The following is a 15,424-nucleotide window of genomic DNA, read 5'->3' as shown; positions in this document are numbered from 1 at the left end:
AGTCTTGTCACAAAATCAATTTTTCTGAGCACTGTCAAATCATTCATATTTAGGCTAAAAGAATTTTTCCTAAAACATGTTTTACCTCACTATCCTAGAGATATCGCACCAAACTTCATGCAGGTTTCAAAGGAGACTGTTAAAAAGTCGGAACACACGGGCCGGGCACGGTGGCTCACGCCTGTAATCCTAGCACTTTGGGAGGCCGAGGCAGGTGGATCACCTGAGGTCAGGAGTTCAAGACCAGCCTGGCCAATGTGGCAAAACCTCATCTCTACTAAAAACACAAAAATTCGCCAGACGTGTTGGCACGTGCCTGTAATCCCAGCTACTTGGGAGGCTGAGGCAGGAGAATCGCTTGAATCCGGGTGGTGGAGGTTGCAGTGAGCTGAAATTGCGCCACTGTACTCTAGCCTGGGCAACAAGAACAAAACTCTGTCTCGAAAAAAAAAAGTAGGAACACACTTAAGAGGTTTCAGAAACCCACTTAAGTGTTTCAAGGTGGCAGCAGTAACGTAGGTCTTTGTAGATTCCATATGGTACTCACTCCTTCACACATTTGCCTGGAATTTTGCCATATCAAGGAACACAGCATAATCTCACTAAATCTCTCTTGGAAGAGTAATAGTCTGCTTCTTAGAAGTGAGGGGAAAAGTTATGTTTGCATTAAAATTCTTCCTTCAGCTGTAGAGAAGACAAAACCAGAGGATAATTGTCTGGTTAGTGTTGATGCCCTAGTTCTCAGTTCTCCACACAAAAGAGAAAGGAAGGGAAAATCAAATCCCAAGTTCCAGTGCAGAACATCCAGGACATTATCCTGAGGACAACACAGGCATCTATCTAAAAGTCCAGAGATCTGAGGTGTTCATCCTAATATAATACCAACAACAGACACAGACATTACAACTACCACTGTCATGCAACCTCTTCGCCTCTGTTTTCTCATTTGCATAAATGAAAAACCAGATCCCTTCCAGCTCAAAATTCTGTGATTCTACATTTGACCTTCAGTGGTCTGCATTCTATAAATCTGATTTGGATACTTTGGGATCCGATGTAAACTTATAGAAAGTTTTGAAGATTTGGGGGGAATCTGAATAGATCCCATGTCCCTTTTAGGCCAACTGCAGTGGTTTTAAAAACCTTCATAGATTCTTTGACACTCCCTTCAAAAGGTGGAGACTAATTCCCCACCCCAAGTGTAGGCTAATGCCTCACCTCTATAGAAAAAATGTGAAGGTGGCACGTATGATAACTTTGAAGGACTGGTCACAAAAGGCACTACAGCTGCCTGCTTGCTCTGAGAGTGCTCTCTCTGGGGGAAGATTGCTACCATGTCACGGAAACACACAAGCAGTCTGTGGCAAGGTCCAGTGGTGAGGAACTATGTCATCTTACCAACAGCCAATGAGGACCTGCAGTTTTCTGTCAACTGCCCTCGGGGTGAGTTATCCTGGAAGTAGATCCTCCAGCCCACTTCAGTTCGGCCTTCAGATAACTGCAGCCCTGGCTGATATCTTTTCTTTTTTCCTCTTTGGAGAAGGGGTCTTGCTTATGTTGCCCTGGCTGAAATAGGTGGGTATTCACAGGTGCAATCACAGTGCTCTACAGCCTCAGGCTCCTGGGCTTAAGTGAACCTCCCGCCTCAGCCTCCTGAGTAACTGGGACTACAGGCACATGTCACTACACTTGGCTTGTGGCTGACATTCTGGCTCATGAAAGACCCTGAGCCAGAACCACCCAGCCAAGCAAGTCTTAAATTCCCAACTAACAGAAACTGTGCTGTAATTTGTTATACAGTGCAGATGGAATTAAATTCACTATCTGAATTTAAAACAATTCGTTTAAATGTACAACTTGTTTTGTTCCTTTTTTTGTTTTTTGTTTTTTTTTTAGCAAACAAGTTCTCAGGATGCAAACCCTTTTCCTATAGTTTTTGCAGTCTTTTTTTTTTAACCTCCAATTTGATATGGAAACATTTATTCAAATGGATACTAGAAATAAGCTCCACTATTTAAAAATTATACAATTTCATTAAAACACTTAGCCTTCCATGGATTAAAAGATAGGCATCCTAAAAAAAAAGTATCGGTTCTAATTTTTAAACAAACAAACAAAACTAGATTATTCTTAGCTCAAGCACACTGGCTTACATTTACTTTGATGGTGATGGCATATATGTAAAACCATCTGCACTTTCTCTTTGGTCTGCAAGTAGCCAGTCACAAATATTAGAACAGAATTCCTTTCTTTGGTGTTTAAATAACACAGGTTAAGTTTCCCTAATCTGAAAATCCAAAATGCTCCAAAATTTGAAACTTAAAAAAAAAAATTAGGGGGAGAGAGTTTTTTTGGTTGTTTCTTTTTTGTTTGTTTGCTTTTTTGGAGACAGAGTCTTACTCTGTCGCCCACGCTAGAGTACAGCAGGGCAATCTCAACTCAGTGCAACCTCTGTCTCTTGGATTCAAGTGATTCTCTTGTCTCGGCCTCCCAAGTAGCTGGGACTACAGGCATCTGCCACCACGCCCAGCTAATTTCTGTATTTTTTTAGTACAGACGGGGTTTCGCCATGTTGGCCAGGCTAGTCCCAAATTCCTGGCTGCAAGTGATCCACCTGCCTCAGTCTCCCAAAGTGCTGGGATTACAGGTATAAGCCACCACACCTGGCCAAAGCCACCACACCCAGCCAACTTTTTTACAAGACAGGGTCTCACTGTGTTGCCCAGGCTGCAGTGCAGAGGCCACTCACAGTCACAACTGCAGTGCACACTATCGCCTCAAACTTTTGGGCTCGAGCAATCTTCCTATCTTACCCTCTAAAGTAGCTGGTACTATAGGCACAGGCCACCATGATCAGCTTTCAAAATCTGAAACTTTCTGAGTACAGACATGACATTCAGAGGAAATACTCATTAGAGCATTTCAGATTTTGGATTTTTGGATTTGAGATGCTCAACCATAAGGATAAGGATAATGCCAACATTCCAAAATTTTAAAAAACCCTGAAATCCTAAACATTGCTTGTCCCAAGCATTTCAGATAAGGGATGCTCAACCTGTAATGAAAAGGTCTTTCCTCATTTGACGTATGGATTGCCACTTCAAGTTGTCCTGGTGCTGAACCTAAGTGGTAATTTTACAACTGCATAAAATTCTCAAATGTCCTAACAGGGATCTAAACAGACTGCTTAGGCCTTCCAAATATTTCTAAGCTATGAAACAAAGATATGCCAAGCACATGGTAAATGACACCATATGTGCAGAAAGCATGACTACTGCCAAAGCTTTGCTCTAAAAGGACTAAACTCTTCCTATATCAAGTCACTAAATACATGGGCGATAACTCAGTCAAGTTATCATCAAAGCACACCAGCTGCAAAGACCGAACTGACTTTATGACTATTTAGCCTTCAGTAGTCACAGCCACAAATAAATGACATATTGCTATGGAAACGACAGCAAAATGCTGAACCATTTTACTTTAAAGACATAATTTAGACATCTGAAAACTGGCTTTATATGGACCTCTTGGTACTCCAGATATCTGAAATCATTTTTCCTAATAAGTCAAAAGTAAATCCTACATAATAACCTTATGAAAAAATAGCAGAGATAATACATTTCAGCAGGTCCCCTACACTCCAGAAATCAGCAATACCACTGAACGAAAATAAGGGGAGGTGCACTATAAAAAGTGGCATGAAGTCTTTTTAGATATCTACAAGATGTGACTTTTAAAGACAAAAACAAAGAATACTAATGAGCAGAAGAGACTGATACACACACTAATGGTAACAGGTTGAAATATACTGTGTGAAGGCGGGAAAGGAAATAACTTCTTAAAATATCTACTATTCAGAAATCTCTAATGTTTCTTTAAAGTAGACCAAAATCAATCTATTATTACTCACAGTAGTCCCAGCAGGTAATAAGAGAACTGTGATGGCCCTCTCTAACTTTGTGACTGTTTCTCTTTAAAGAAGATAAATTTTGGCCAGGAACATTGGCTCATGCCTGTAATCCCAGCACTTTGGGAGGCTAAGGTGGGCGGATCACGAGGTCAGGAGATCAAGAATATCCTGGTCAACATGGAGAAACCTCGTCTCTACTAAAAATACAAAAATTAGCTGGGCGTGGTGGTGCGTGCCTGTAATCCCAGCTACTTGGGAGGCTGAGGCAGGAGAATCGCTTGAACTAGGGAGTCAGAGGTTGCAGTGAGCCGAGATTGTGCCACTGCACTCCAGCCTGGCGACAGAGCGAGACTCCATCTCAAAAAAAAAAAGATAAATTTCCATATAAGTTAGTTTCCAGGAAACACTGCCCAGCACCCTTGAAATCTGATCATCTTTTCTGCAAAATCTTTCAAACTACAGATGCCATCATAAGAACAGGCTGCATAGTTGCGAATACAAGACGTAAAGTGAGGAAGATTCATGGGCAGGAGAACCTTTGTAGTGATTCAAGTCCATAAATAAGGCTGATCTATGTCTTAAAAGCTTTCTCCATCATATTCAGACTCAGCATGGAATCTGGAAACCCTGCTGCTCCTGTCACTTTCAGCCAATTGTTGGTTACAATCAACAACCATCAAGTCCTAATGACTGTCAAGGTCTGTGTTAGGGCCACACAACACTCAAAGAGAAATGATGTGTCTTTTCTGGTATCCCCGTTTGTCTTCCCAGGGTTTCTGACTAAAGAGAACTAAGGAAAGCAAAAGGGCACTCCCCTTCCGGGACTTTTCAAAAAATACATGATCCTGTTTGCTCTTCACGGCAACTCTCTTAAACTTCTCACCTTAATAGATGCGTTATCCAAGCTTCAAAGAGACTGGAAATTACGCCCAAGGTCACATAGCTAATAAGTGCAGATGCTGGGATTCAACCTAAATCTGTCTGATTCTAAGATACCCAATACTCTATGCTGCCTCCCAGATGGAAAAGTCTAAACAGTGGTTATCAAACAAATTCCCATCAATTTATTAAAACATACCTATTGTGGGAGACCAATAAAAGTGATCATTCATGACCAAAATATTTAGCTCATTTATCCAAACTAAAAATTTTAAAATATTTACTGATTAGAATGTAGTGAATATGTTTCAGGAAAATAATTGGCAACATGTACCAAGTTTTTTTAAAAAAATTCCGATCTTAGGAATAAAGTCTCACAAAACAATCAGCAACGTGCACAAACAGGTATGTATAACAGTCATCCTACGGTTGTATTTAAGAGGAAAGCCTTCGGGAAAAAAAATGACACCTAAATGCCCCACTAGAGGAAAGTGGTTAAGTAAATTCCACCACAAGTATGCAACTTCTACACAACAGTCACTAAAAACAATGATGCAGATCCCTAACAGGGAAAGCTATTCATAATGCATGGTTAAGTGAAAAAAATAAAAATTTATGTGTATATCACAGAAGCACAGGAAAATGATCTGGAAAAATATATCCAAAAATGTAGATATACTTTTAAGTGGCTTTCTAACTTTAAATAACGCAAGGAATATCTTTATAATCAGAAAGGGAGAAGTCTGAAACCACAACTACTGGTTACATAAATATGCATAGTGTTAATTTACAGCCCTATTCTAAAAAGGATTTAAGTCAGCTGTGTGTATGTAAGCATATGTGTGTATAGATGTACAATATAAATGTTAAACAAACTTGACAGAAGAAAGCCTTTTTTTTTTTTGAGACGGAGTCTTGCTCTGTTGCCCAGGCTGGATGGAGTCCAGTGGTGCGATCTTGGTTCCCTGCACGCTCCGCCTCCCGGGTTCACGCCATTCTCCTGCCTCAGCCTCCCGAGTAGCCGGGACTACAGGCACCTGTCACCACACCCGGCTAATTTTTTGTATTTTTAGTAGAGACAGGGTTTCACCGTGTTAGCCAAGATGGTCTCGATCTCCTGACCTTGGGATCCGCCCACCCCGGCCTCCCAAAGTGCTGGGATTACAGGCCTGAGCCACTGAGCCTGGCAAAACTGTCTTACTAAACTCATCACCTAGCCAAAAAGCAGTACTTAATATGTTTTCTGATTTTAATGTATGCATGGGTCTAGTCATGCATTTTCCATGAGTGATAGAAGATTATATGCATTATAATTAATTTATAATTTCTGGTAGAAAGAAAGCAGTACTATGCATCTTCAAGGGTCTATAAAACCTTCTAAAAAAAAAAAAAAGTCCTTTGGATGCATGGGAACATACTGCCCTCTGCTGGAGATGTAATTCTACATCGTTAGATAAAATTGTCTTTTTTTTTTTTTTTTTTGAGACGGAGTCTCCCTCTGTTGCCCAGGCTGGCGTACAGTGATGTGATTTCGCCTCACTGCAATCTCTGCCTCCTGGGTTGAAGCAATTCTCCTGCCTCAGCCTCCCAAGTAGCTGGGGCAGGCATGAGCTACCATGCCCAGCTAGTTTTTGTATTTTTAGCAGAGATGGCGTTTCACCATGTTAGCCAGTCTGGTCTTAAACTCCTGACCTCAAGTGATCCACCCGCCTTGGCCTCCCCAAGTGATGGGATCATTGGCATGAGCCACTGTGCCCAGTCCCATTAGATAAAATTTTCAATATTCATCACTATGTACATAAAACACTGCATTGGACACTGTGGGATCCCTATAAGAAAAGCCAAAATTACTTTTGTGCTTAAAAAATGCAAACCCTGAAGAAAGAAAAGAAAAAGCATATTTAAGAATTCTTCCTGGGCCCTCTGATATGGTACTGCTACTATGACTATCATCATCATCATCCTGAAAAGAAAATGGCTCCATCTCATTTATAGAACTCAAAAGCACATTCGGCTACAATAAACATTTTTAAATTTCCTAAAACTTCCTTCACACAATTGCATTTAGAATATGGATGCTTCCCGAGTTAAAGAACCTGACTTGTCAACATCCATTCAATACTTATGAACCATCAGGGGTTCTCTCCCTAAATCCCAATCATCAGATTGATTTGAGGGCTACTTTTCTCCCTGACTCCTACCCTCTGTCATCTGGTTACAACTTTAACAGTAAAGACTCAATCCTTTCTTTCTTACTCCTCTGAGGTTTATACCCAAAATACTTTTCCGTTTTAACCAACTTAGTTCAACCTCAGAGGATCTCTTCCTTTGTTTTCTCTAATTTTGACTCAAAAATTATTTCCACTATCATACTATTGAAACTGAATAAATATCATACATTTCTAAAATTATCTGAAGCATCCAGTATCTCCTCAAATAATCTGAGCTCTTCATTTCAACTAAACTGGTTATCGAGATTCATTTTGTACCTATATATCGGTTATCATTATCCACGGTAGTTATGTTCTATCAAGTTGCTGAATCATACCAAATACTGAATAGTAAATACTGAACCATTGTTCCAGGAAAAATACAGGGCTAGGTTCCTGTGAGCCTATGGTTACATTTTCCTCAACTAATCAATACAGAATCTTATTTTCTGTGTGCTTCTTTTAAAAGATATTTAAGGCCAGGAGCTGTGGCTCACGCCTGTAGTCCCAGCACTTTGGGAGGCCAAGGCGGAAGGATCACAGGGTCAGGAGTTCAAGACCAGCCTAGCCAACATGGTGAAACCCCATCTCTACTAAAAATACAAAAATTAGCTGGGCGTGGTGGAGGGCACCTGTAATCCTAAGCTACGCGGGAGGCTGAGGCAGGAGAATTGCTTGAAACTGGAAGGGAGGTTGCAGTGAGCCAAGGTCGCACCATTACACACTAGCCTAGGTGAAAGAGCAAAACTCCATCTCAAAAAAACAAAAAAATATATTTATCACTGATTCATTAACTTTGAAGTCAGCCAACAGCACTATAACTCATGCCTGAACAAAGCTTATCTAACACATATTTCCTCCAGAAGGCACATCACAGCCTGTTTGTCCTTTGGAACACCTTGACGGAACTTTAGCATTACACTAGGGGGCCATCTTATACTGCAAATCAACAAAGCACAAAAATACAAAAAATACGGCACTAAATAGACTGCAAAACAGACACTTGATTACAACATAAGGGCTGAAACAAGAAGGCGGAGTGTTGCCTTGTTCAGTCTCAGCTGGGAATATGTGCACTGGGTGACTTAAGTTTTTACCACTCCATGTCAGTGCATATCTGTAAATAACCACAAAAGCACCGCAAGTATTGATTCTGGGGTTATGTATAAATTTTAGCAAGTAAGTGAATTCACAAACAGGGAATTTGCAAATACTGAGGATCAACTAACTGTATCACACAATGCCAACTATTTTTTTTATTTTGCTTGATAACTAATACGACAACTTAACTGTTCACTGAATGTATATAGTATTTATGTCTTAGAGCAGGTTAAATGGGTCTCTGTGTCACTATAGGTACATATCATTTTATCATGCTTTGCTTTATTGGGCTTTGTAGATATTGTCTTTTTCCAAATTGAAGGTTTGTCCCTGCTTGCAGACTGACCCTGCTTCAGGCAAGTCTATTGGTGTCATTTTTTCAACAGCATGTGCTCACTTCATATCCCTGTGTCACATTTTGGTAAATTCTTGCCATATTTCAAACTTTCTCACTGTTATGGTGACCTGTGATCAACGATCTTTTTTTTTTCTTTTTTTTGAGACGGAGTCTCACTCTGTTGCCCAGGCTGGAGTGCAGTGGCGCAATCCAGGCTCACCGCAACCTCCACCTCCCAGGTTCAAGCAATCACCCTGCCTCAGCCTCCCAAAGTAGCTGAGATTACAGACGTGTGCCACCACACCCAGCTAATTTTTATATTTTTAGTAGAGATGGGATTTCACCATGTTGGTCAGGCTGGTCTCGAACTCCCGACCTCAAATGATCCCCGCCTCAGCCTCCCAAAGTGCTGGGATTATAGGCGTGAGCCATTGCGTCCAGCTGATCAGCGTTCTTTGATGTTACTATTGTAACTGTTTTGGGGTGCCACAAACTGTGCTCATAAGAGATGAAAAATTTAATCGATAAATATGTGTGTTGTGACTGCTCCACCAACTAGCTATTCCCCCATCTCTCTCCCTTCTTGAGCCTCCTTATTCCTTGAGACACAACAATAGTGAAATTAGGCCAATTAATAATGCTAGAATGGCTTCTTAAGTATGCAAGTAAAAAAAAGGGTTGCATATCTGTCACCATAAATCAAAAGGTAGAAACGATTAAGTTGAGAAAGAAAGGCGTGTCAAAAGCTGAGACAGGCCAAAAACTAGGCCTCTTGCACCAATTAGACTAGTTGTGAACACAAAGGAAAAGTTCTTGAAGGAAATTAAAAGTGCTATTCCAGTGAACATATCAACGATAAGAAAGGGAAACAGGCTTATTGCTGATATGTAGACGGTTTTAGTGGTCTGGATAGAAGAGCAAACCAGCCACAATAAGTTAAAGCATAATCCTGAGTAAGGGCCTAACTCTCTTCAGTTCTATGAAGGCTGAGAGAGGGGAGGAAGGGGCAGAAGAAAAGTTGGAAACTAGCAGAGGCTGGTTCATGAGATTTAAGGAAAGAAGCCATCTCCATAACATAAAAGTGCAAGGCGAAGCAGCAAGTGCTGATGGAGAAGCTGCGGCAAGTTATCCAGAAGATTTGGCTAAGATCACTGATGAAGGTGTCTACACTAAACAACAGATTTTCAATGTAGATGAAACAGACTTCTATTGAAAGACTTCTAACATGCTGTCTAGGACTTTGACAGCTGGAGAGGTCAATGCCTGGCTTCAAAGCTTCAAAGGACAGGCTGACTTTCTTGTGAGGGTCTAGAAAAAGTTCAAGTCAGTGCTCATTGACCATTCTGAAAATCGTAAGGCTCTTAAGAATTATGCTATATCTACTCTGCCTGTGCTCTACCAATGAAGCAACAAAGTCTGGATGACAGCGCATCAGTTGACAGTATAGTTCACTGAATATTTTATGTCTACTGTTGAGAACAATTGCTAAGAAAAAAAGATCCTTTAAAAACATTACTGCTCATTGATAATGAACTCAGTCACCAAGAGTTCTGATAAAGATGTACAAGATCAATGTTTTTGTGCTTGCTAACACAACATCTATTCTGCAGCCCATGAATAAAGAAGTAATTTCAACTTTCAAGTCTTATGGCTATAGCTGCCATAGATAGTGATTCCTTTGATGGATCTGGACAAAGTAAACTGGAAACCTTCTGGAAAGGATTCACTCTTCTAGATGCCAATAAGAATATCTGTGATTCCCCTGAATACGAGAGACCCTAATAGTTAGGCAGGAATATCATCATTCCTATTCAGCCTGAAGAAGTTATGGAAGATGGGTCTTCATCCTTCTACGAACCTTAGGACTAGGGTTGTCTTATAAAAGGGGAAGAGGGAAATATGTCAGAGGTGTTCGAACCACAGTGACTCTCTCTTGAACAGGGGCTGAGACCAACTGGGCTGCATTCCAAGGAGGTTAAGGCATTCTTAGTCACAGGATGAGACAGGAGGTTGGCACAAGATACAGGTCATAAAGACCTTGCTGATAAAACAGACTGCAGTAAGGAAGCCAGCCAAAACCCACTAAAACCAAGATGGCAATGAGAGTGACCTCTGGTCGTCCTCACACTCCTACCAGCGCCATGATAGTTTATAAATGCCATGTCAACGTCAGGAAGTTACCCTATATGGTCTAAAAGGAGGAGGAAACTTCAATTCTGGGAACTCCCCACCTCTTTCCCAGAAAACTCATGAATAATCCACCCCTTGTTTAGCATATAATCAAGAAATAACCATTAAAATGGGCAACCAGCAGCCCTTGGGGTTGCTCTGCCTATGGAGTAGCCATTCTTTCATTTCTTTACTTTCTTACAAACTTGCTTTCACCTTAAAAAAAAAAAAAAAAGAATGTCTATATATCTGTGACTCATGAGAAGAGTAAAAATATCAACATTAACAAAAGTTTGAAAGAAGCTGCTTCCCATCCTCTAGGATGACTTTGAGGGGTTTAAGACTTGAGTGAAGAAAGTAGCTGCAGATGTGGTGGGAATAGCAAGAGAACTAGAAGTAGAAGTGGAGCCTGAAGATGTGACTGAATTGGTGTAATCTCATGATATAACTTGAACAGGTGAGGAGTTGCTTCTTAATGATGAGCAGAGAAAGTGATTTCTTGAAATGGAATCTAATACTGGTGAAGAGGCTGTATATATTGTTGGAATAACAAAAAAGGATGTAGAATATTACGTACACTTCATTGACAAAGCAGCAGCAGGGCTTAAGACAAGTGACTCTAATTTTTGAAAGAAGTTCTACTGTGGGTAAAATGCTATCAAACAGCATTGTGTGCTACAGAGAAATCTTTCACGAAGTAAGAGTCAATAGCTGTGGCAAACTTCACTGATGTCTTATTTTAAGAAAATGCCATAGCCACCTTCAGCAACCACCACCCTGATTAGTCAGTAGCCACCAACACTGAGGCAAGACCCTCTACCAGTAAAAAGATTCTAACTCACTGAAAGATTATGACTCAGATAATTGTTACAATTTTTTAGCAAAAAAGTATATTTTAATTGAGGCATGTATTTTTTATACATAATGCTATTGTACACTTAACAGACTACAGTATGGTATACACATAACTTTTGTATACACTGGGAAAGTAAAATATTCGTGTGACTCACTTTACTGTGATATTAGCTTTATTGTGGTGGTCTGGAACAAAACCAGCAGTATCTCTGAAGTATGCCTGTATCTAAGAACACTATACCATTTCAATATTGTTTCTATGGAAAATGTCTTTTGCATTCTAGGCCAACAATTCACAAATAAGCTGATTTTTTTCTTTAGTTTTGAGATAGGGTCTTGCTGTATTGCCCAGGCTGGAGTGCAGTGGCATGATCATGGCTCACTGCAGCCTTGACTTCCTGGGCTTGTGTGATCCTCCCATCTCAGCAACCCAAATAGGTGAAACTATAGGCACACGCCACCAAGCTTGGCTAATGTTTTTATTATTTGTAGAGATGAGTTCTCACTATGTTGTCCAGGCTGGAGCAGAGTGGCACAATCTCAGCTCACTGCAACCTTTGCCTCCCAGGCTTAAGCCATCCTCCCACCTCAGCCTCCTGGGTGGCTGGGAGTAGAGGTGCACACCACCACAGCCAGCTATTATTATTATTTTTTTTTTTGGTAGAGATGGGGGTTTCACCATGTTGCCCAAGTTGGTCTCAAACTCCTGGGCTCAGGCAGTCTGCCCATCTTGGCCTCCCAAAATGTTGGGATTTCAGGCATGAGCCACCATGCCCAGCCAGCTTTCAATTTAAAATACATCATATGACTGACAACTTACATCACAAATCTTTCTACTCCAAAAATTCCTTACCTTCCAAATCTCTAATTATATATGTAAATAAACCAGAGAAAGAATTCTTATAATTTTCAGAAGAGAGCTGCAGCTTTACCTTAAATATGATGACAATGGGTATATCTTCTGACAAAGTATTATGCCTCAAATAAAATCGTCCTTGTTTCACAGCCATATTGGTTCTGCTTTTTTTCTCATGGGTAGAGCTATGAGTAAATACAAGTTGGTTAAACTGCATCCCCACTGAGTTTCAAGCTAATAACATGCAATAGCAATGATCATTAATCAACAAGGGTCAACTGATCAACAACAATGACAAGGTCCTTTCTAGTAAGTACTTTAAAAAGACAATCCCTTTCCTGCCCAGCTGCCACTTCTGTGAACATTTAAAAACATGATAAATTTTTCTTTGACTTTGAGATTATGATGGAAGTTCTGTGTGTGAATGAGTGACAACTACTTTCTGACCAACTTCACTTTGACTCCACCTGAATTACTTTGATCCAGTGTAGAGCATATATACAAGGCCAATTTTATAATATGGGCCTTAACCATAAAGAGGAAATTAAAAAGAAATGAATTTATGTGAGTTTTTAAACTAGTAATTCAACAAAACATACCCACAGTCTTGGTATATAGTAAAGCCAAAAGAAAGGAATATCCTTCTATTGGTATCTGTGTTAGTTATAAAATTTCTAATGGATTTCAAAGCATTTTAAAAGCTCTAATCAACCACATTAGTAACACACACAGATTACCTGCTACTATGCATTGTTACCCACGTTACTTATATTAGCTCTAATCTTCTACATAGTCAAACTTTGAAGTATTATCTCAAAATCACATAGGAGGAAACCAAGACTTAGAGAAGTTAAGTAACTGCACGTTCCAGTGCCTCATATCTAGGAAACAAAGGCTTTAGGATTCAAACTCAAATTGAAATTGCCCTGGCTCCAAAGTTTAGATAGTGGGAAGACATGGACTATAGAATTAACTATATCTGGGTTCAAAGGCTATCTACCCCTTACAGTCAAGGTACCCCTGAGCTTAAGGCCTGTTAGTTGTAAAATGAAGATGTTAACAGTACCACTTATCTTGGAAGACTGAGGTGACAAATAATATATCTAGTATTTTGCCTGGCTGCTGGTAAGTACTCGACGAATGACCATCATTGTTAACTGCCTCTCCATCAGAAAGAAAAGTACAGAAACTCTGAGTTAATCAGTTCGTTGTAGGTTATCAAACGGGAAACTACTACACTCTGACATCTTATCTATGCCACAAATCTTTCTATTCCCAGAACTCATTAACCTCCACATTTCAAATTACATGTGAAAATAAAAAGTTACAGAAGCCTCGAAAGGGATACTGTTGTAAAAATGAGTACACTGTGAAAGAGGCTGGTCTAGAAAACTAACAATAGGGTGTTAAGTCCATAATATAGGTCATTTAGTATTAAGGGTCAAATAGTCCCTGATCATACTGCTGCAGGAATACACAAATAAATGGTAAAAGGCTGAAAAGGAGCATGAAAAACTTAAGAGTGGTTTTATATTTTTTCTCTTTAAAAATCTCCTTTCATGTTCTGTAAGCTAAGATAAAATTCAGCTTAAACAGTGACTTTTCAAATGATGTCTCAGACTCCCATCACTGAAATTTTAAAATCAATACCCTATGCTTCCAGACTTTCATAATAAATTGAATGCAGATAGCTTAACTATTACAATGCCTGCTTTTAGAGGTAATAACTGGCTCCCTCTGTATTGAAAGATAGCCATTTAGGACTAATTGAATGACCAATATTTTTTAAGGACACCATCTTACCTGGTAACTGAAGCTCCAACGGCTCCTTTTCTATCAGCCTCCACGATGATCCTGTTCTTAGACAGCTGCTCTTGGATAAGAATAACTTTTTCTACTCCTTTAACAATGAAGTAGCCACCTACCCAAAGGAAACAAGAAAAACTTAATCATTTATTCCTCAACCAGTGTTGATTTAGTAATGGCAAGAATCTTGTGAATCAGATTACCTTTTCTACTGCTTCATGGCACTGGCTAACACTTGATTCAAAGGGGTTTGCTGATTTTATTTTTTGAGAAAGGATCTCCCTCTGTTGCCCAGGTTGGAGTGCAGTGGCACAATCATAGCTCACTGCAACCTTGAACTCCTAACCTCAAGTGATTCGCCCGCCCCAGTCTCCTGAGTAGCTAGGACTACAGGCATGTGCCACCACGCCTAGCTAATTTTTAAATTTCTTCCAACAACAGGGTCTCACTATGCTTCTCAGGCTGACTCGCTGTCTTAAGCCATCCTCCTGCCTCAGCCTCTCAAAGCGCTGGGATCATAGGTATGAGCCATTGTGCCCATCTGATGTTGTTTTATGGACTGAAGATCAGCACATTATTTTATACAAATGAGCTATATTTGTATAAAATCTTGAGGACAGGAAATATATCTTATTGGTCTATGAATCACCAGCCCCTGACATATGTAGAAAGTGAATGAAAAAACAAGTTAAATAAATTAGATGTCAGAGCTCTTAAGTACAAGTGTAACTGACAATTTTCAATATAAACTGAAATTTACTCTAAGTTTTCTAACAAATCAGTGATAATGGTAGATTAAGATTAGGTTTCCAAATAATATTGCATATTCGAAAAAATTCATGCATCATCATTTATTTTTTTTGCACACAATTCAGAGTAGGATAAAGTAATACTTCATTTTATACCTGCAGAATATAAGCAAAAACAATACAACATATTCGACTTATGCAACATTCTGTTACAGTCTAGTAAAGTCACATTCTTCATTAACTTCTTTCCAAAACTTCTGAGATTCTACAACAATGTAACTTTACAGGAATAAGATTAAAGCAACTATAAGTTCAAATAAATCAATGTGAAATATGAGTTAAAGAATTAAGATAAACTTCCTGTTAAGTTCTAAGTTTGAAATTTTACAAAAGAAATTGCCTAGAAATAGGCACAAAAATAAAACTTTTCAAAATGTAAACCAAAAAATACTTTCATCTTCCCCTGGCTTTACTGCATTTAAAACAGCCTGAAGTGAAATACTTGAGCCTGAAGTGAGATACTTGATTTTTTTCAGCGAGGCAAGGCCAGTA

General features: G+C 39.5%; 1 protein-coding gene across 3 annotated transcripts in view; it reads right to left on the bottom strand.

Annotated features, from left to right (window-relative positions):
- The window catches only part of POLR3B (RNA polymerase III subunit B), a 136,560-nt gene that overhangs the window by 102,731 nt on the left and 18,405 nt on the right, over positions 1-15,424 (bottom strand). For all 3 annotated transcript variants that reach the window (NM_001266933.1, XM_077952564.1, XM_077952563.1), the window contains 2 exon segments: positions 12,394-12,502; positions 14,121-14,238. In NM_001266933.1, coding sequence (NP_001253862.1) covers positions 12,394-12,502; positions 14,121-14,238 — 227 coding nt within the window.

Source organism: Macaca mulatta, chromosome 11 (genome assembly GCF_049350105.2).
Source record: "Macaca mulatta isolate MMU2019108-1 chromosome 11, T2T-MMU8v2.0, whole genome shotgun sequence".
Lineage (NCBI taxonomy): Eukaryota > Metazoa > Chordata > Mammalia > Primates > Cercopithecidae > Macaca > Macaca mulatta.
This window is presented reverse-complemented; position numbering and strand designations above follow the sequence as displayed.